The sequence below is a fragment of the Glycine max genome, chromosome 19 (assembly GCF_000004515.6).
Source record: "Glycine max cultivar Williams 82 chromosome 19, Glycine_max_v4.0, whole genome shotgun sequence".
Lineage (NCBI taxonomy): Eukaryota > Viridiplantae > Streptophyta > Magnoliopsida > Fabales > Fabaceae > Glycine > Glycine max.
The window spans coordinates 460,900-481,301 of NC_038255.2; the positions used below are offsets into that span (position 1 = coordinate 460,900).

The 20,402-nt window shown below is 33.2% G+C and overlaps 2 protein-coding genes and 1 long non-coding RNA gene across 8 annotated transcripts; all 3 read right to left on the reverse strand.

Moving 5' to 3' along the window:
• Window positions 1-634: 634 nt before the first annotated feature.
• LOC100782411 (F-box/kelch-repeat protein At1g55270) lies at window positions 635-3,979 on the reverse strand. Its single transcript, XM_003554115.5, has 2 exons — window positions 3,367-3,979; window positions 635-2,169 (listed from the first exon to the last, which is right to left on the reverse strand). Exons 1-2 carry the CDS (start codon window positions 3,391-3,393, stop codon window positions 910-912), a joined length of 1,287 nt encoding a protein of 428 aa, XP_003554163.1. The 5' UTR covers window positions 3,394-3,979; the 3' UTR covers window positions 635-909.
• Window positions 3,980-10,086: 6,107 nt separating this feature from the next.
• LOC100819654 (uncharacterized) lies at window positions 10,087-13,563 on the reverse strand. 6 transcript variants are annotated; one of them, XR_005890002.1, is made up of 5 exons: window positions 12,940-13,563; window positions 12,763-12,800; window positions 12,406-12,459; window positions 10,870-12,331; window positions 10,087-10,565 (listed from the first exon to the last, which is right to left on the reverse strand). It is a non-coding gene; the product is annotated as an uncharacterized lncRNA (long non-coding RNA). The 6 variants fall into 6 exon arrangements; XR_001386749.3 differs by having other exon boundaries at window positions 10,870-10,992; window positions 11,301-12,459; XR_001386751.2 differs by having other exon boundaries at window positions 10,870-10,992; window positions 11,094-12,459.
• A 2,406-nt stretch (window positions 13,564-15,969) lies between these two features.
• Window positions 15,970-19,871, reverse strand: LOC100819114 (denticleless protein homolog). Its single transcript, XM_003554765.5, has 17 exons — window positions 19,724-19,871; window positions 19,543-19,655; window positions 19,362-19,470; window positions 19,208-19,272; window positions 19,071-19,109; window positions 18,747-18,843; window positions 18,536-18,632; window positions 18,344-18,407; window positions 18,195-18,271; window positions 18,030-18,108; window positions 17,657-17,733; window positions 17,482-17,566; window positions 17,326-17,394; window positions 17,169-17,236; window positions 17,047-17,095; window positions 16,408-16,875; window positions 15,970-16,323 (listed from the first exon to the last, which is right to left on the reverse strand). The coding sequence occupies exons 1-16, from the start codon at window positions 19,782-19,784 to the stop codon at window positions 16,504-16,506; spliced, it is 1,521 nt and encodes a 506-aa protein (XP_003554813.1). The 5' UTR covers window positions 19,785-19,871; the 3' UTR covers window positions 15,970-16,323; window positions 16,408-16,503.
• Between the last annotated feature and the right edge of the window lie 531 nt (window positions 19,872-20,402).

Sequence of the window (20,402 nt, forward strand, 5' to 3'; positions counted from 1 at the left end):
AATGTGTACAAAACATGTGTAATATAACATCATAGGGAGTACAAAAGAAGCCACCCTGTAGGTTCAGAATTTTACTTTTCTTTCTCTAAAGTGATGAATAATATACAAAATATACACCCATATGCTAAATATGTATACGGAAAATATCTGATTGATTATTGATATACATAATTAGCATAAGGGTGTATACTTTGCATATTATTAATTACTTTTGTACTTCAATGTTAGCTGACAGATAGTATAATCATCAATATCACCTGACAGACAGCTAGTACTATTCATCACTTTTGTAACTACAAAGAAGCTATATTCAAACTGTCAAAAATTGTAACTAATGTCATAGTACAAAACAGGCTAGTAGTGTTTCACCAGTAGACTTGATTCCACTTGTGCTCTTGTAGATATGTAATGCAAAGAGTTTTATATATAATATTAAGAGTTGATAGTCGCTACAAAAAATGAGGGTGAAAAATTCACAGATGAGTTTTTATATGAAAAATTATATTCAACACTAATTCTTGAATTTTTCGCCCTCAAATTTATAAGAATACCAAACTGACTCTTTTAAGTATTATTATTTTTCACATTGGTTGCAGTAAAACAAAAGACAAGCTAATGATAAAACCATGTGATCTTGTAAGCAGACTACTCAATTTTTTTTCAAATGTAACAACTACGTATCAATATCTGTAACACTATATGATTACTTGATTAGTAAAACGTCTCATCAATGTTTCACCTCTTGTGATGAGCATGATGTCAAGTGTTTGAGATAAAAAGCAACAATAGACTGCATCATGGTGATCTGGCAAGATTTGTCCCAGCTTCTCACAAACATATACCATCAAGATGAGAGATACTGTAACTTGTGACAAGCTGATTGTCGATTTTTTTAGAACTATACAACCTCTAAGCTTGAAGAACCTGACAGTGAACTATGTGGCTTTTGAGTCGATTTCTCCCAGCAAGGCTAGACCATAGATTTGTGACCAAGGTCTTGAACTGTCCTTTCCCAGCAATGGTTTCCCATAACTGTTCAGCGGATGATCCTTTCAAATCTTCAAGTTTTGAAACATCAACCAGAGAAATGCTCATATTATTACGGATGATACAGAGTTTCCCATTCAGGGGGACAAGAGCAGCAGCCTCTAAAGCCCGTGAGCTCCCCAAATGCATTTTACTGTCAATATGCTTGCTCCATGAATCAGCAACCTCATCATAAACCCGAATCTTGCAGCCGTCCTTGCAGTCTAAGGCATAGAGCTTTTCATTTAGGGTACAGCTAGGGTTCCTCCAGCCAGAAACCATTCCATCATAAATAGTGTACCAGCTATCGTTCTCTGGCTGATAGACCTCACTCAGAACCTGCCGATGAGAACCGAGTCCCTTCATGAACCACTTACCATCATAGACAACTCCTATGAAAGGCACCATTGCAGTGCTCATATCTGAAATAAATGACCATCTATTCTTGTTGGGATCATACACTTCAGCTGATCGCAAGGACCGGTGCACACCCTCATTCTCCCCACCAGCCACATACAGACAATTGTTTATGACACAGGAGCCAAAGAAGTGCCGCCTACGAAGCATATCTGGGGCACGGTGCCATTTATTTGTCCTAGCACTATAAAATATGACGCGTCTCATGGATCCCTTTAGTGGGTCCTTCCCTCCAAACAGGTAAAGGTGACAGCCATTGAGAACAGCACAGCCAAAACCAAGAGCTCCAGAATATTCCTTAGGAACAGGTGGCAGGGGCTGCCATAGTTGGTACACAGGATCAAAGGCATGCCATGATATTTTCCCGTCTCGGTCCCTCTTAATGACATATATCCACTCTTCTGCAATTCCAAGACTCTTGCGGAGAAAGTAAAAGAAGTTACCAACCAAAAGACGATACCATCTTTTGCAGACAAGCCGAAGTTTACGGTGCTCAACTCGTGGGACTCGGATTAGGCAAGCAATAGCCAGATCATCAGGGAGTCCTGGAAGTAGAGGGGATTGACTACGGCTTCTGTCACCACGTGCTGGCTTGTTTCTAGTTGGGTGAATGGATGGTTTAATGTCAGGCCGAAGACAGAGCTTTGTTCCAGGGACATATTTCTTTGCTCCTGCAACAGTTTTTAGGCCTGTATCTACTCTGCATAAACACGCAGTCGTATCAACCTGCACAAACACATTTGAATAAAAAAAAAATTGTTTATCTACTCTTTAATTAAAATGAAAGCACATCCCTTTTTTCTGTAAACTGTGAAGTTATGATCCATGGAATCAAACATGAGACATTGATGTCCCTCAGCATATAATGCAGATAATACTTGAGATGCAAAAGATAGAGAACCTCATTTACTAATAAATTAAACATTAATTAGTGAGAGCAATCTTTCGGTTTCAGATAAAGTCATATATACACATAAGCTAATCACCAATTTATAAATCATGAAAAAATAATCTACAACAAGCTTTATGACATTTTGAATAATATTGAACTGCATAAGTTGGCACTCACAATATGATAAGGCATTTGAAGGTCTTACGTAATGAGACCTAGGAAATGCATCATGGTACACAGACCTCAAACCTCAGAACCGATTGGTCCATGTTAGAAGACAATTAATCCACTAGTTTTGTGTCCACCGATCCCCAAAATTCAGGATGAACAACATGCTTAACTTTTTAGGATAAAAGCACAAATGATCTCACATTACTGAGAATTTGGCAGTTAGATTATTCAAAATACTATCCTTATCTAAACACCTGGATTAGAAAATTTAACTGTAAGCATTTCTCATCTATTATGCCCCCAAAGCCAGTAACAACATTTCAGTGATTCAAAGAAAATGACACAGAAATTTCGTAGAGGTTAAAATGCATCATATATCATAGAAGGGTAACAAAAGATATGTTCAGTGAGTAATGGCATGCAGTATAGAATAAAATCAGAGCTCCTTAAAACCACCAGAATCTTCCAAGCATCAATTCTTAAAGTCTTCCCTTCATTAATCCCCACAATACCTTAAAAAGAGGTCTTGCAGCTCCTTTTTAGACAAACATTTTCTAAGCTCCTTCGAAACAACAACATTTTTTTTTAACGCCAAATGTTAGTTGTTAGTATTGTTAGTTTTTGTTAGGAGGAGGGATTTGAACCCGCCTCTCCCCCCTTCCCTTCTCCCTTCACCACTAGACCAATCGAAACAACAACATTAGGGCGACGCAAAAAATCAACAATTAGAACATCAAGAGCTACACAAAAAAGGGAACTCAAACTAAACTAGCATTGGATTTCCACTTGACCTCATAAACTAAACATGAAATGGCATATAAACTAGTAAAAGGAAAAAAAGTGCAGAATAAGCTAATTACCAAAGGAGGTTGAATAACTCTGTCCATCTTTCTTTCAGGGCTTTAAAAAAATGAAGTTTTTATCTCTCAAACGCCATACCCAACACGAAATTCAAGCGAATCCAGTCCCACGAGCCTCTTTTTCTTCTTCCTCTTTGAAAGATTGAAACTTGAGAAGGAAATTAATCACAAAGCATGATGAAGGAGAAGACCCATGTGAGAATATGAGAAGCTCCAAAAACCTAAAACTAAATGCTAGACAGCGAAACTGGGGGCAAAGGGAGAAGCACTGAAAGAGGTAAAGAGAAACCCTTTTGAAGTTGGAGTTATAAGATTGATTGGGTGATAAAATGAAAAGAAAGAAAGGAAAAATTCGCAGATTCGATTTCCTCGCTGATAAAAAAAACTAACAATCTTTCTCCTTTCTTTCTTTGGTTCTTCTCAGTGGAGTTTTGGGCCCATCACCTCAAAACTCAACTCAACGGCACAACCTACCAAGCATAAGACTAAGACTATAACACAGTGTCTTCGTCTTCAACAATAGTACAATGATCCTCTACACCAACTGCAGGTGCAGTTTCAAAACATTTCAACCGTTAGATTACATCAATGATCGAGATTCTGCCACGTGTTTTGCTTCTCTCTCCCCGTCATTTGTTGCAGATCGCCGAGGAGGATGGCAAAATGTCACCGTCGCCGCCGGTCACCTCCACTTCACTTCACATCCGCATATGCTGTGTAAAAAGAAAAAAGAATAAGAGTAAATAGTTAAATTTGTCGGATAAATTGATTTTTGAAAAATCAAAAAGTTTAAATTTAATATAAAAATAAACAACTTAATTTGATAGATAAATTAATTTTAAAATTTTGTAATTTAATATTAAATTAATTCTTAAATATTATAATAATTTTACTGATAAAATGATTACATTAATTTTCGGAGGGATTTTTAATTATTTATCTATAGAAAAAAGAATAAGGTAAACATGACAGGTGGCAAGATCAAGGCCACTGATATGATCCAATGGTTCATCTTTATTTGACCAGACACTGTGAAATGGAGAGGATCCGCATCTGAAAAGAGAGGAGCATTTGACAACTAGGGTTGGAAGATAACTATTGTTTTGTTTGTTTGGAGACTAGAAGGAGGGTTTTGGTTTGGGAATTGGAAAGTCAAAACTTCAAAATTACATACTATAATAATACCATGCAAATACTGTCATGTGAGAATTGGATTTCAAAATTACATACTATAATAATACCATGCAAATACTGTCATGTGAGAATTGGATTTGGTGCAGTCACGTAATCACACACTTATAAATAAATAATTTATATTTTTAGATGTATTTAAAGTCTGATTTATGAGTTGAAATATAAGCTAGTTAAATCTTATCAGGCGATCATCATTAACACTGAGTGAATATGTCAAAATTCCGGAACATTGCTGAGTTGAACATTTGCAAAATGCAAACACAACAAATAAAGGGTGAAATTATAGTGACAGACAAAGATTCACAACAAAATAACATGGGTCCACCTCTGCAGAAAAAAAGAAAAACACTCCACCAACTATATATTTAATAATGTAATGCAAGATGTGTTGCAGGGGGTATGTTTCATTGTTTTGTTTGTTTGACCCACTATACACTGCATCTACATCATCACACACACACATCATGGTAACTATTCCCACTCCACCAAAGGGTAATTTGGTAGTGGTGGGTGTTCTATCATCCTTTGCATATGATTAGAAATGGGCCATGCTTATGCTGAGTTACTAACTAGTACTTACTTTTGTTCCTCCTTTTTTTTTTTCTTCCTGCACTCAAAATTATTCTGATTCTGATTGGATTATCATAACTAGCCTACCTACACACGCTTTTGCCGTTTGATTTCCTTTTTATAGGTGTATAATTAGAATATCTGTGTGTTATTACTGCCTCATCTTCCATATAAGATCTAATTTTAGTAAGATCGGGAGCAAAATGATTGATGTCTACGGTGGAGATATGTTATTCTATAAGAAGAACCAAGATTTGCATGGAGATCCAAAAAATATATTTTAATATCTCTTTTCATAAAACTAAAAAAAGTGATTAATTAATTTTAATTATTTTAAAATAAAATATAAATAAATATTAAAAAGTGGGCTCATTATGAGACCTAAAAAAATAATTTAAAATCATAAAATTTAATCTTCTATTAGAACAAAAAATTAAAAAAATATTCAAAGTTATATAACACTACCAGATCCAACAAAAAATTAACTAGGATTATAAAACTTGATCTTTTATTACACATGTTTTTAGTTTAATTGCATTTGAGTCACTCAAGTGTCTTTATTTATTGGTAAATATTGTTAATTTTTTGTTAAGCTTACATTTTAGTTTCAGCAATAATATTTGTTTTTAATGTATTTATACATAATGTAAAGCTTAGTGTGATATTGTTATTTTTTTATGTACAAAAGTTTATTGCCATTTATAAATATGATGTAATGTGATTGATAGATAATGTTATTTATGAATTTGATCATTCGTCTTTATGTTTAAGAAAATATGTATTAAAAGAAGTTAGTACCTTAAATGAATCTCACATTGAGAGACTAATTTTTAATTTTCAATGTCTTTCTCCAAAATCAAATCACAATTCTCTGTCATCTGTCACTACCATGGTAGACCACTATTCTACCATAAAAAATTGATAGAATAGAAATTTGAATAATATATCGTCGACACAAAAATCATGCAATCGGACTAGTTATTATAAATCATCAAAATAAGTATGTGTTGACCTATTATCTAATAAATGTATATAAATTGAATGTCACATCAATCTATGCATAGAACTGATAGAAGATTGCTAGGTCAGTAACAAGTTGATATGAATTAACATCACATTAACACCAAAGTAACTAAGTAATATATTTTTATAAGGAAGATTAAAATACATAAATTTAAAAGATGAAAAATCCAATAAAATGTAGAATGAATCACTGTATTATTCAAAGAGTCATTGTTTTGTTGTTTCTAAAATTGATTGATTACGGTAGAAGATTTAATTATAAATTTTATCATCAAATTATTATTATTTTATAAATTTTATTATTTAAATTTTATTTTCATAAATTTTATCATCTAATTTTTATAATTTTATAAATTTTACTATTCAAGATTTATTTTACAAATTTTATCATCTAACTTTCAAAATTTCATAAATTTTATCATTTAATTTTTATGTATTTTATCATTACATTGATAACAAAATATATTGTTTTGTTTTATTTTAAATTTTTTGTGAGTAAAATATGTAAAAATTAACAAACTTAAATGATAAAATTTTTGAAAATAAAACTTAAATTATAAAATTTGTAAAATAATAAAAAAAATGGATTGATAAAAATTACAACTAAATCTTATTGTAATTTATTGTGTTATTGATGTGATGTATTATCAACTTTATTGGTTATTAAATGTTGCCTCCGCTTTTTTTTTAGTTTTATCATCACACTCTCAATGTTGCCCCTGCGATATAAATAATGTAATTGTAGATGAAGTTACTTGCTGAATAACTCTCTCATGCTTATTCAATACTCAATAGTAATAAACGCGAAGAAGAAAAAAGTGCACTAAAAAAATAATTAGAATTCCTATTTGTGCTTTCTTTTTGCTTGCTAGTTTTTTTTTTTTTTCCATAAATCTGGCATTACTTCAACTATATATATGTCCTAATTCTTTACTCCAAAGTCCTGACTAATGGCATGAGTGCAGTATAGTGCTATCTTATTTGCAAAGATACGTTTTCTCGAACGAGTGAGCCATACTTTTCCACTGACTGGGATTTCATTCCTCAATGACACCAAACACCTTTTCAGCTGGACACATGTTAGAGTTTTTTTTTCCTTTACCCTTTCAATTTATCAAAAGAAAAAAATCTGTCACAAATTCGAAATTTAATTAAAAGATAAATAAAGTCTAATTAATTAAGTATTAATTTTGTTAAGGATTAAACTCACATGATATTCAAACGATTCAAGTTTAATTTAACACATTAACCGTTCACTCACTTTATATTTCTTTTTTTTATCGACAATTGCACTTGATTTGTTAAAATTCTTATAGCCTTTAGCTACTTAGGAGTATATACATAGTTTATGTTTAATCTCCATGACCATTAAGCAGACAATGTCCTTTTTATATTCCCATTTGAAGCAATAATTCCAATTACATGACTTAACTAAAATGGCCCCACTAAACTTTTCACACAGTCTTCAAAAGTTTAAGACAGATCGGCCAATGGAATAATATATGTGGTATTTGATTTGATTAAACCCCACTTTCGGTAACAATTTCTTCAATCATCATGGTGTTGTGTGAGTAATTAATTAATTATTAAAATCGCAATTAATTGATCTCTACCTGAACTCCTTGACCGCTACCCCTTGGCTTTACAAGTGAATGATGAAACAAAATACTATCACATAGTACTAGCTAGATTTTGCTTAGCTTGGTTAATTGAAAATTATGACCTTTTTGCATTCAACAATGGCGGGTCCAATCTAGAAAAAACTTAACCACTAATTGTCCGTTCCATATGAACCTACTCGTGGTGTTAGAAAACCTAACAACACGGTCAACGCAATGCCATGTGCATATATCCTTCAAAATTAAAGTTGCATAATTCAACCCATATCGTTTTCAAGAAAGTTAATATCTATATTGTCCTTCTCAAAATATATATATATGTATATAGATTTGTCACAAAACCAAGTAGGGTGCAAAGTTGGTAAATGGACTTAATGCTTAATAGTCACCATCATATTTAGCTATTGCTCTCATCCCATTTCGCAAAAAGCAAAGTTCTTTTTCGGTGCCTCCCTACCTAGCGTAAACAGTAGGTTACAATTTTTTTTTAAAAAAAATGACTTTGAGAATTATTCAATGTAGTGTATACCAATAATGGTATGCAGAAATGTGTTGAGAACTATGGATAAATGAGAACCTATGAAACACCGACACCGATACGGACACCCGACACGACACCAACACGAACACGTGAATACATGTAATGTCCAAAATATAGAACATAGTACGGGTGTCGTGTCGGTGTCGGACACTGACACGGACGCATATCGGACACCGGACACGACAAGGGGCTGGAGTGTCCGTGTTTCATAGATGAGAACTATTAATGAAGCCACTTTTCCTTTTTGAAGAAGGAGATATATTGATGTGGAGAGATGTCATTCTCAAACTTGGGGACAAGACATGGTTGAGGTCCTTGTGTTGTGGAAGGTGTATAGTCCATGGTCATTTCTGTGTGGCTCAACCTGAACCATTAAATTCCCATGCCCCCCTGAAGATCAAAAGCAAGTGTACTTTTTTACAAGCAGAGCTTTGCAACAAGGTGCAGAGTTAAGATATCCAACAAGATTGTGGTAAGAACCGATCCATAAACCTGAGTTGGCAGCAAGAATGATGGTATGAGCTATTGAATTATCAGAATATGATATTCAGTATGAGCCGAGGAAGGCAATGAAAGCTCAGGCACTGGCCCATGAGTTAAAGTGAGTTGGATTAAGTTTAATTTATTTATTAATTTTAAAAAGAGTTTAATGATATAAAATAATTTTTATATTATTATCTAATCACAAAGTATTGTTGATATCAACCTAAAGTATTATCATATAAGTCAACAAATTTTTCATATATAATGAATTATGATTGGACAAGGTGTAAAATTATTTTATATTGTGAGTGTATATGAACATCTTTAATAGAGGTTTTTGAGTTCAAGAAATCATATCCATCAAATTTACTATTATTTTTGCTCAAAAGTTCTTCATGGTAGAGATTGGATTCTAGGAGAAGAACTCCATTTTAAAATGAATTCTTTCATGCACTAACCTCACCCCTCCCATTTGGGTCTGTCGTGTTGTTCCTCCTCTCCATACCATTCAGCCGCTAATGTGAATGGTCCAGTGCATACCAATGACAGTCCTGAAATATTTGTCTCTGTTTGGCTTCTTGCTTGTGTTCATTTCCTTCACGCGAGGAAATTTTAAGTTGTTAGAAATATCCACAATACGACGAGGTTAGGTTTCTTAGTGGAGTTATTCTCCTTCCACTTACAAAACTCAAATCCAAAACCAATATTGTTTGAAGGAAAATCAAGTATCTACGTACCATTCCAAACACTCATTGGACTCAAGCTTTTGTTCTATTCTTTATTTACATATGAGAAATGGTAAAAACAAACTCTTTAACATATTATCTCTTGTTAATTAAAATTTATTAAAAATAACAAAATTTGCCAAATCTCACATCATATTTAACGACTCTCTCTTCCAATTTGATAATTTTCAATAAAATTTAACCAATTGGATATGATATGTTTGAATATGTGCTAAAGAGTGTGTTCCATAGATGGAATAATAACTCATACACTTTATTTAACCAACTAAGTTAATTGGTTTTATTTAACAAAACCAATAACAGTCCTCATAAGATCAATACTTTTACTATCGATGCTAAAGATTGAGCTTGAGTAAGATGATTCACAACATCAGGGCAACACTTCAAACTGTGAGGTGCGCGACAATGTGAAAACTGGGTGAAAAGGATGGATATTCTAAAACCTCCATAAAATATTGACATTTCAACCCAAATGCTTCTTTACCCACGAATTACTATAATAAAAAAAAACCCACATATAGTGTTCCTAAAAAAATGCATCCAATTCACAGTAAAAACATTATCCGTCATCTGCATTATTCACATCAAAAGTTTGTACTTTCCTAATTTCGCTGGTCCATACTCAGGGAATTTTAACGTTTTAAATAACAGTAGTGGTGTGTAAGAATGGAACAGCCAGTGGCCAAAGGACTAACAGAGCTTCTGGATAAGCTCTTCTCTTACAAGCTCTACTAGAGAAACTTATCCAAAAAGAACCTAAGAATCAATTATCAAATTGTCATGACCCCCCACCAATTAAATTTTTCCTGACATTCGAGGGTCCCATGATTCCAACCAATATGTGTCACAGGCCAAAAAATTAAGCACCCATCAAACCATTGTTTAGCTTTTCCAACTTCTGTTCCTCCTTCCCCCTGCAAAAATAACGCCTAGACCACTGCAGGCTCTCGGAGCTTTCTCTCAATAGTATGTGCCACAGCATCAATAAATTCCTCCGCATTCAAGTAAAATTCCCTTGATACCCTACACATAATGCATGCTCAAGTGTCAAACAATATGATGCCACAAACCAGTTTAACTTGTAGACACTATAAATATAAACACGCAAATCAAATTCATGTGTTAATCAAATAATAAATAAAGAGGTTTTAACAAACAAACATGGCTTATTTGAATGTCAAAGATCCAAATATTTCATTAAATAATAAATTCTTAAGAGGGACAATAATAAGGAAGTTAGCTACAAATTGTAAAACAAAAATTTTGAAGATATCTGCAATAATAAATTATTCAAATGAGTAAGCAGAGGGAAGAAAGATCCAATTACTTGGGTCCATGAATCAGAATTGCAAGATCTTTAGTCATCTTTCCTGACTCCACTGTCTCAACACATGCAGCCTCCAACTTTTGAGTAAACTCCCGTAATTTTTCATTATTATCCAGCTTGGCTCTAGTAAATAATAACAATCATGTCAATAACAGATTCAGAGAAAAAGGAGAATGAAGAAGGGGGAACATAAGGAAAAAAAAAAAGAGTAAATCAGTTTATACAAGAACATCACTGCATGCCCTCTTGCAGATAATTCAAAATGAGTCCATTGACAAAAATTAAACAGCTAAGTAAATCTTAAATGGAGAGTATCAAGAGAAACATGTTTTGTTTGTTTTCTGATGGAAGTTAGCTTGTTGGACCTATGGACCACAGTTCCGAAATGCATTGGGCTCTTTGCCTTAAAACCAGTAAATGATAAGAGATACCTTCCCATCTAAAGCTCCTCCGAAAGCCCTATCCTTTGCTTGGAGACTCCTGTGGGATAGACTTCCGACTAAGGAAAACTTATCTAGACGGCAAGTCGCGCTTGATAGTGACCTCTGCACCTTTTGCCAAAGCCAAGTGGAATCTGCCTCTCATCTTTTCTTCTCTTGCAAAAAGATTATGCCACTGTGGTGGGAATTTATCTCTTGGGTCAAGGAAGCTAGAGTCATGCATTGTAGGCCTGTGGACCACTTCACTCAGCACATCTCTTTGGCTGCTTTGCAAGCTATTAATAGAAAGTGGAAGGTTTGGTGGGTAGCAGCCACAGTTTCTATTTGGAACTACAGGAACGCTATGATTTTTAAAAATCAACAGTTTGATATTTCTAAGTTGGTGGATGATGTAATTTTTCTCACCTGGTCTTGGTTGAGGGGGTGGGAAAAGGACTTTGCCATTCCGTTTCATCAATGGTCATCATCTATGTCCTTTGCCTTCTCCTAGCATGGGAAGGATGGGTGGTTTTTGTAAGGTCTCTAGTTGGGGAAGCTTGTGTAGATTTTACTCTCTAACCTCAGCCTATGGCTTTCTATATGTATCTTTGTAGTACCCCTGGTACTATCCTTATATAATATATGATACTTTTGGCCGTTCAAAAAAAAAAAAGTAGGAAACTCATGAGCAAAAGGACGTGCACAGGTGAGTTCAGGAAAAAAGGAGAGTGAAACTGATGTCCCCCTTCCCCAGTAGAATGGTGCCTCCATAAAGGAGGGATTCAATCCCATCTCCTTGGCAAATTGCACTGTTTTCACTAGATAACAGGTTCAATCCTCATCCCAGACTTTCTAGAATCAGCATATATCGGTTATAAGAACTCCCAGTGGTCCTTGTCTATAAAAATCCATTGAAAGCAGGGCTTTGGAAATTAACATACCAAATACCAACTTAAGCTTCCCAGATCCTGTAATTATTGCATCAGTGGCACGATACTGGTCCCCAAAAGCATGCCTACCAATACAAATGGGTTTTTTCCATCCTGTAACTAAAGAATAAGTTCTGAATGGTACTTCTTCACCTCTATTAAGGATCAAACAAGAGTTAAGGCATTACCGGAAACAATTCTCTGTATGTTGTGGCATATTATGGGTTCACGGAAAACAGTACCTACAAAGAAAGGAAAAATATCACAAAAAAATATTTTGAAAAAGTTTTAGAATAGAAGTAACATTTTCAACAAACAAAGAACCAGCACTTAATTAAATTGGGTTCAGAACATTTGTTAATAAGTAACTTTGAATACAATACCATTTAAAATATTCCTAATTGTCCCCTTGCTGTGCACTAGGTAATATGAACAAACCAGTACATTTAATCTAGCAAAACTTCTGAGTATGGAACAAAGTAGTCTATTAATTCATGAATCATGATACAAAATATTTGGTCTATTTAAAGCTGAATGCAACTAACCAGGTGTTATTGTTGCACATTTCACTGCAACATTGTACCTGCAGCAAACAGCAGCTTCAATTAACGAATGGGAAGGGATTCAAAACTTCGTTTATAAAATAGTGTTATTAGAATCAAGAGAGAGAATGACAGTTAAAAGCAGCATAAGAAAGCCAAAAAAATCAGGTAGAAAAATACATCAGGTGAAAAGAAAAAAGGCAGCGAGTCAGTGCAATCCCTATACATGTCTGTAGCTAATGGCAAGTCCCTTGAAACATACACTGGCAGAGCACCATAGAGAGGCCAAAAATATAATCCCATGCCAATGTATGTTAAAAGAAGAGAAACCCCCTTAAATATGCAAGTGCTCCACTCCAACAAATGTAGCAAAGGATTCGTGTGCAGAACAATGTCATTGCCACAAGATATTTACCTACTTTTTGGTAAATGGTAAAACAAAACCTTTAAACCTAATGGAAAAAAAACTGTCAAAGTAGGAAGACAAGAACAAAACTTATCGGGGACCCTAAAAAAAATGGTATTAAAACATACTCAGCTCAGACTTCAAGCATCCAGATGGAAAATCAAATAAGGCAAACACAAACAGCTTCCCCTTATCAACTCTCTCCCAGCCAGTGGTTGTTTTAGGTCTAAAGCAGTTTTTCTGAAGCTAAATAAGTACCATTAGTGGATTTCAAATCCTCACTATGTTCAGAAACTTCATAGACTTGTCTAATCTCTCTTTGTACCTCCCTTTTAAGAGACCTAACTCTGTCATAACATCTACTCTCAGCAACAACAAGAATCAAGTATAAATAGTTAAAGTGCTATGCTTGCCTTTTGTTTTTCTCACTTCCATTGATTTAAATAAAAAAACTCAAGAGTGGCTTCAGCACTTTCCACAGTAACCCTGTCATCAGTAGCATCACGATTTTGAAGCCCCAAATCAAAATACTATATGTTCAAATCCAGGTAAGGAAATATAAGCTGCAGGGACACAAAACCAGTTGTTCATATTAAAAGCAGATCCAAAACCACCAAAATAAGTATAAGAGTAACACCCTAAAATTACTGAACAATATCAGTCACTTTAGTCCATATTTTTGTAAAATAACCATCATTTGCTAACATCACGAAAAAGAATAATTTCACAGACTAAATTAACCAGTAGTTAAAATTCCAAGAACTAACTAAATAATGGATAAAACTTGGGTGCAAAATTCCTAAGCTAATCTTTGAAGCAAACCTTTATTACGAAGAGTGCATTTGGACAGAGAATTTTAACTGAGAAAAGTAATTTATAAGAGAATTTGAATTTATGTAATCTAGAATTTATTGTTTAAATGTTTTTTTTTAAATTTAAAATTTTGGAATTTTGAAACAAAATTTTAAATAACTAAAAATCTGAAATTTTAATTTCCTTCTATAACGTAAGAAATTAAAATTCTCTTCTTACCGTTTTTTTCCAGATGAGGGAACAGATATAACTAACTGACCAGCCATATCTTTTTTTTTTTTTCATTCATTTTTTTTTTCAACTTCATAATTTTAATTTTTTTTATCCAAACACAATTCTAAAAATAAAAGAATTTCAATAGTATTTAAAATTCTTAAAATTTAAAATTTCTCACCATCCATAATTAATTTAGTGTATTAGTCTAATAAAAAAATAAAGACTAAGAAATTGAAGCGTTCATACTTTATCCTTGATCATCCTCCATATAATCCGCGTCATTTCATCACCTAACCAGCAAAGCAAAAAGCAACCAAACAAACTGTGATGAAGCTAAAGCTACTGCTACTGAAGTGTGAAGATGCTACCGTCCATTTCGACGATGGGATTGAGAACGGGAACTCTGTCGAAAGAGGGTTGGAGTTGAAGGGACGAGGAACTTAGGATTTCTGAGAGAGGTTGAGGAGACCATTGTGGCGCTACTCTAACCATCACCAGCTTCACTCCGTTATGTGTGCAAGTTTTGAGAGCAGCAGTGAATTATATTTGTTAATTAAAGTTTAATAATGAGACAATTTTAACATTTTATTCTTTTTATAACTTATTTGATCAGCATTTTATAACATAGTTTATTCATTTAAATCTGTAAAAACTCTTTCTAACAATTATTGACAATAATAGTAAGAAGTAATAATAATATTCCATGAACATTACATGCACTAAAAAAATATTTGTTTTAATATAGTTTAATATTTTTATTATGACACTAATTCCTTTTCTTAGTAATTCTTTTACTAATTTTATTTTTAAATATTGTCAAGATTTTAATATTAAATTAATGTTTATTAAGACTTAAATTTATACACATGTACCCATGTCCACACTATGTATAATTAAATATTGTTAATTTTTATGATATATTAACATTTATCTTTTCTTTATGTAAAAATAAGTTCCTGCATTGTGTTAATTTTTTTTTATTTTATAATTTCATCAACTTTTCTTTTAACAGTGTTATTCATAAAGTGTAAACCAATACTGTTGATCACTAATTTCAATTAAAAAAATTCAGTTATAATCTCATCTTTTTATTTACAAGACTTAAATTTTAAGTCTTATTTAAGAGATTGAAATCCAATTCTACCAAAACCATTATGTTAATAGAGCCACGTTAAATGTTTTCAAGCTTAATCATCATTTGTGAATAATAATAATAAATTACAGAAATATTTCTAAATTCATTCTACCATTAAATTATTATTGGTATATTATATATTTGTTATAAAATTGAAACTTTAAAGTCTTAATAATGTAAATACCATTTCATGCATTTCAACTATTGATCCACTAATTATTAGCCCAATAACCCCATCAACTGAATACCTTAACTAAGTCAACAACAAATTCAATTTTTAAAATGCCCCTTCTACACATATCGTATTTCATTCAATAATAATTCTTTAAAATATTTTTGTTTAAAGATGAGAATTTAGAAGAACTTTCAGATATAAAAATTAAAAAGTATGACTAATTTCAATGGGTTACCAAAATTAAAACTTTCGAATATTAAAACATTAAAATTCTAATGTATTTTAAGAAAATTAAAAAATCAAAATTTATTATAAATCAATACAAATATTTTTGAAGAGACAAATGACAAGGTAATATTCTCTAATTTGGTTTACTTTTAAAAAATAAATAATAAAATCAGTGCTTTTTTGTGTGAAAAAATCATAGCGCTTTCATCTCTGTATGTACATTGCACTTATAAAGCATGAATAAAAACTTCTGGCAAAAAGATAGCCATTAGCTCAGGGCCAATGTTAAGCACCTTATGTCTAGCCATGCCTTACATTCAAACAGTTGACTAATTCACATTAAATAGGGTATTTGAGTCAAGACTTTTTGGCTCAATAGTATTGCACAAAACCTGACAGTCAGAATTCATATGCACATCAAGAAAATGTTAGCACACACTCTTTGTCTCTAGGAATCAGCAGAAGCAAAAATCTGTCCAGCTTTTTTTTATGTTTTCAACCTTTTGCCCTCCCCAGCTTGATCTGAATTTGGGTATAAAAAACAAATATTGTTGCTATAACGAATCCTTTAATGTGCTTTACATTTCAAACCTGTAGAAGCAAAAACAAATGCCTTACCACAAGTTTACAAAAACAAATAAAGAAATGTTTCGAACCTCAGGAAAAGAACCTTACCCAAGAACATGGCTGGAGAAGTTCCAAGCCACCCATGCAAGCACTATGTGCAAAAAATTTACTTAACTACAGAATTTCGTTGGTTTAATAAGAAGCCTACAAGGTTCTTGAAGATGCTAAAAAGTAGTCTCGGATAGTTCTTTTTAGGGAGGATGGAGGGTTCAATACAGATGAGGGGCTCTTCAAAGCAGATTCTGGAGTTTTTTCAGAGGATGCATTTAGATCTAATCCTGAAGAAAGTTGGTTGCCTTCAGATATATTCATTTTAGGTGGTGTGATTGGAGTGGGCGACGTAATTGGGTGTAGTGCATCGTATGGTAAGAAAGCATCTTCATTTGTCTTAGAGTACCTTTTTCCATTGTTTAAAAGCATTTTGCACTCTATACTAGGAATTGCCATTACTCTTCTTCGGATGGCAGATGCACATTGTGTACTGGAGACATAACTGTTTTTATTCCATGTACGAACCTGAAAATAGCAAATTGGGAGGAGTTACAATGCTGAAAGAAACGAGTTAAGGCATTAAAACGGGGGGGTTATTAGATAATAAGCTACTGCAAATAGTATGCAATAATATCTGATTCGAAGTCAAGTACAATTTCAAGTCAAATAAATAAATAAAAGGTTAGTTTCACTTACTGTGAAATCATCAGAACAAGTTGCTAATTTCCCAATTTCAGAGCTACACCTGTCAAATAAATAATGTTACAAACCCATAATATATTAAAGAGAACTAGAACCAAGCTAGGTTTCCAATTTACCAGTCAACTGCTGTAACTTCGCCATCATGACTTTTCAAAATAGTAGGATCTTCCAGAGGTTTGTCAACCTGAAATTTTGAAAATTTAGTGAAATTATATCCCTACTGAAACTGAAGTATCAAACTCACAATATCTCGTTAAAAGTAAGAAATGTGACCTTCCAAACATAGGCATTTCCATCACTAGAACCACTGACTATGTTCGATGCATCAGGGCTAATTGCAGACTGAAATTGCACACATCAGACAAAGAAGTCAGGAATTAGGAAAGAAACTGAATGCAAAATAGTTTGGAATGCAGGTGCAATGCTTACCTTTACAAAAAATGATTCAATTCGGCACCCAGAAAAAGATTTTAAAGGCCCTTTTTCAAGTTGAAGAGTGTTATACAAATAAATTCTGCAAAGAGGAAGAAACAGTATATTTTACATTGTGCGGTACATTCTTAACTCAGAAGAATGAAAAATGTACACTATCAAAGGATGATACCGATTATCCATGCAAGAGGCTGAAAGAAAAAGTCCACTTTCATCTTGGGACAAGCTTGATATTCCATGTAATGTTTGCTGAAATAATAATGAAGATTACTGTCAAGAGACTCAAGAATAAATCATTTTGAAACTTTCCCATATAAACAAAAAATCCTAATGACATGAAAGGCATAATACAGCTGAAATTTCCTACCATTACATTTTAACTTTAAGGATGCTATAGTGATTATTCTGAGAATCAAGATCACAATCCAATATAACCTCTTACTAAACTTCTGAATGATAGTTCAATTTATCCAACACCATTAATTGGTAACTTCCTGAATGTATAAAGAAACATACTATAACTTTACAACACAGTTCCAACCAACCTTTTCAGTTGACTGAGGACTAGGAGAAGTCTGAGTGACAGTACTTTTCAAATTTCTGGTGTCCCAAAACTTCAACACACTGAAATAAACCAATTGCTCAGTAAAATCATGTCAAAACATCAGAAAATTAGATGTTTACTTCAATAGGTAATTTTTCCAACTAACCTATCCACCGCCCCAGCAGTGGCTATAGAAACCTGGTCCTTGAGACAAAGAACAGATGTAATGCTCATTGAAGCAGCCTGACAAATAGAAATTGTTAGAAAGTTTGGTTTTTCAAAATATGAAGGAACCTTAATCCAGCAGAGACTAACCCTTCCTCTCCTAGTTCGTCTTGCTTGAGATGAAATATGTGCTCCTTTGACGCCTCCCATTGAACTAGTGAAGTAAACAAATGATAAAAGATTTTGTAAATAAAAACTAAACTTCAAAACAAACTAATCATTGACAGATCAGGAAAACAATCATTCTAGAAATTTTACAAATAAAAAAAACCAGTCACTTACCATATGCTAACTTCTCCACACCTACTCTTAGCAGTGGACTTGCATCTCAAGTCCCAAATACGAAAGGATCCATCTCTAGAACCAGAGACAATAATATCTGGAAATTTGGAGATAAAATGAATATTAATAGCTAGTACATCGCACTGCAGTTATTAAAAAATAAATAAAAATCCGTAGTTTAAGCAGGGATGCAGGTAAAATGAAACATAACCAGAATTAGTTGGATGAGAACACATAGATTTCACACTTCCTGTGTGCCCAGTCAACAGTCCAAGACACTTCTGTTCTTGAACATCCCATACTTTTATCTGCATACATGGTAAGAACAATCAAAACCAAAACCATCTCAAAAAAAAAAAAACAGTGATTAAATGTTATATCCGGTTACACAAAAACATATTCAATTCTAAATCATTAACATGAAATCAATATCTATATAGACTTGATTGAACTAAATCTGACAAACAAGTCATGTGATGAAGTCCTATGCTAATAATCAGCCACTCTTATGTGCATAAATAACGCAATAACTTACTGTTTGATCACCAGAAGCAGTGAGAATCTGGGTATCTTCCTGCGAATAATTACAAGCCATATCATGTCATACACAATACACTAGAAAATAAACACAACTCAAACTAATAATTCACCAAACGAACTACAGAAATATACCTTATTCCAACAGGTATCAAAAACAGCATTATGGTGAGAAACCCAATCACAAATCTTCACTTTCTCTGAGAGCAAAAGAGGGCAAATTTTCACATAAGAGACCATAAAACTCTGCTACGTGTATTTCACGATAAAACTGAAAAGGCAAAGAAACCTGAGTTTTCTTCAAAGTTTGAAGTAACAGGGAATTTGCGGCGAGTATCAAACAAGGTGACGTAACCCTCCTCATCGGACACAGCGAGAATGTGTCCAAATTTAGAAGTCTGCGAGAGAGAAAAAGAAAGGATCAGAGATTTAAATTGCGGACAAATGCAGCAGCAACAAGCATTGATTACCTTGCAGAAGGAGAGAGAGAGGGGAATGGTGTGTTGGGCATTGTGCTGTACGGCGAGGAGGCCAGTTTCGTTGAAGCCGGAGACAAATCCGTCCATACGAGGTCGTTTTGGAACTGCAAAGCAAAGAATGAGAAAACGAAGTGAATGAATGAATGAATGAATGAATAATTCTGTGCAGTACCTCGGAAGAGTTCTCTGGAGGCGATGTGGGTGAAGAGAGAGTGGGAGCTTGGAGTGTCCATTCAAAGAACCAAGACGAAGAAAAGGGGTTAGGTTAGGGATTTTGATTTCAATCAAAGAAAATATATTATACTTGATAGTACCAAATGGGCGCCATGAATACGCGGGATGGAGGGAACTTCAATTCATTTACCCAAATCAAAATTTATCAATCAATTTAAATTACTTTTCTTAAATAAATTTCATGTTTTATTGTATAAGTACTAGTCAAATGACGGGGTTTTTAAAACCATTTTGGGATAACTTTTTAAAAAAAAAAATAGCAAAATGAAAACATTTTTCTTAATTAATCATCATGTTGTTTGATAGAAATTAAGTTTTTTCATCCCCGAAAATCATGCTTTTTTGTAAATGTATAAAATATATTTAGTTAATCTTAATATATTTTTAATAAATTAAAGATTTGTGTAAAATATGTAACTTGAAATCATAGTTTCTTCTTAATCTTTTTTCATACTAAACATAAATAGCATTCCCATAAACATGTTTGGTTGTTATTAGGAATTTTAGAAAATAAAATAAAATATATTTATTTAAATAAAAAATAAAAGTGAAATAAGAAATGTGAAAAGGTGAGGATAGTTATTGCAGAGAATAACTACTATTCCCGTAACAATCAA

Bases quoted from the DNA above. Each gene is read 5' to 3' on its own strand.
- LOC100782411 (XM_003554115.5), bottom strand. From the start codon at position 3,393: ATGGACAGAGTTATTCAACCTCCTTTG. The intron at 2,170-3,366 runs GTAATTAGCTTA...GTGTTTGTGCAG, and splicing joins GAGTTATTCAACCTCCTTTG to GTTGATACGACTGCGTGTTT.
- LOC100819114 (XM_003554765.5), bottom strand. From the start codon at position 19,784: ATGGACACTCCAAGCTCCCACTCTCTCTTCACCCACATCGCCTCCAGA. The intron at 18,109-18,194 runs GTTAGTTGGAAA...GGTTTATTTCAG, and splicing joins ACTGCTGGGGCGGTGGATAG to TGTGTTGAAGTTTTGGGACA. The intron at 17,567-17,656 runs GTATCATCCTTT...TCCTCTTTGCAG, and splicing joins GCCTCTTGCATGGATAATCG to AATTTATTTGTATAACACTC.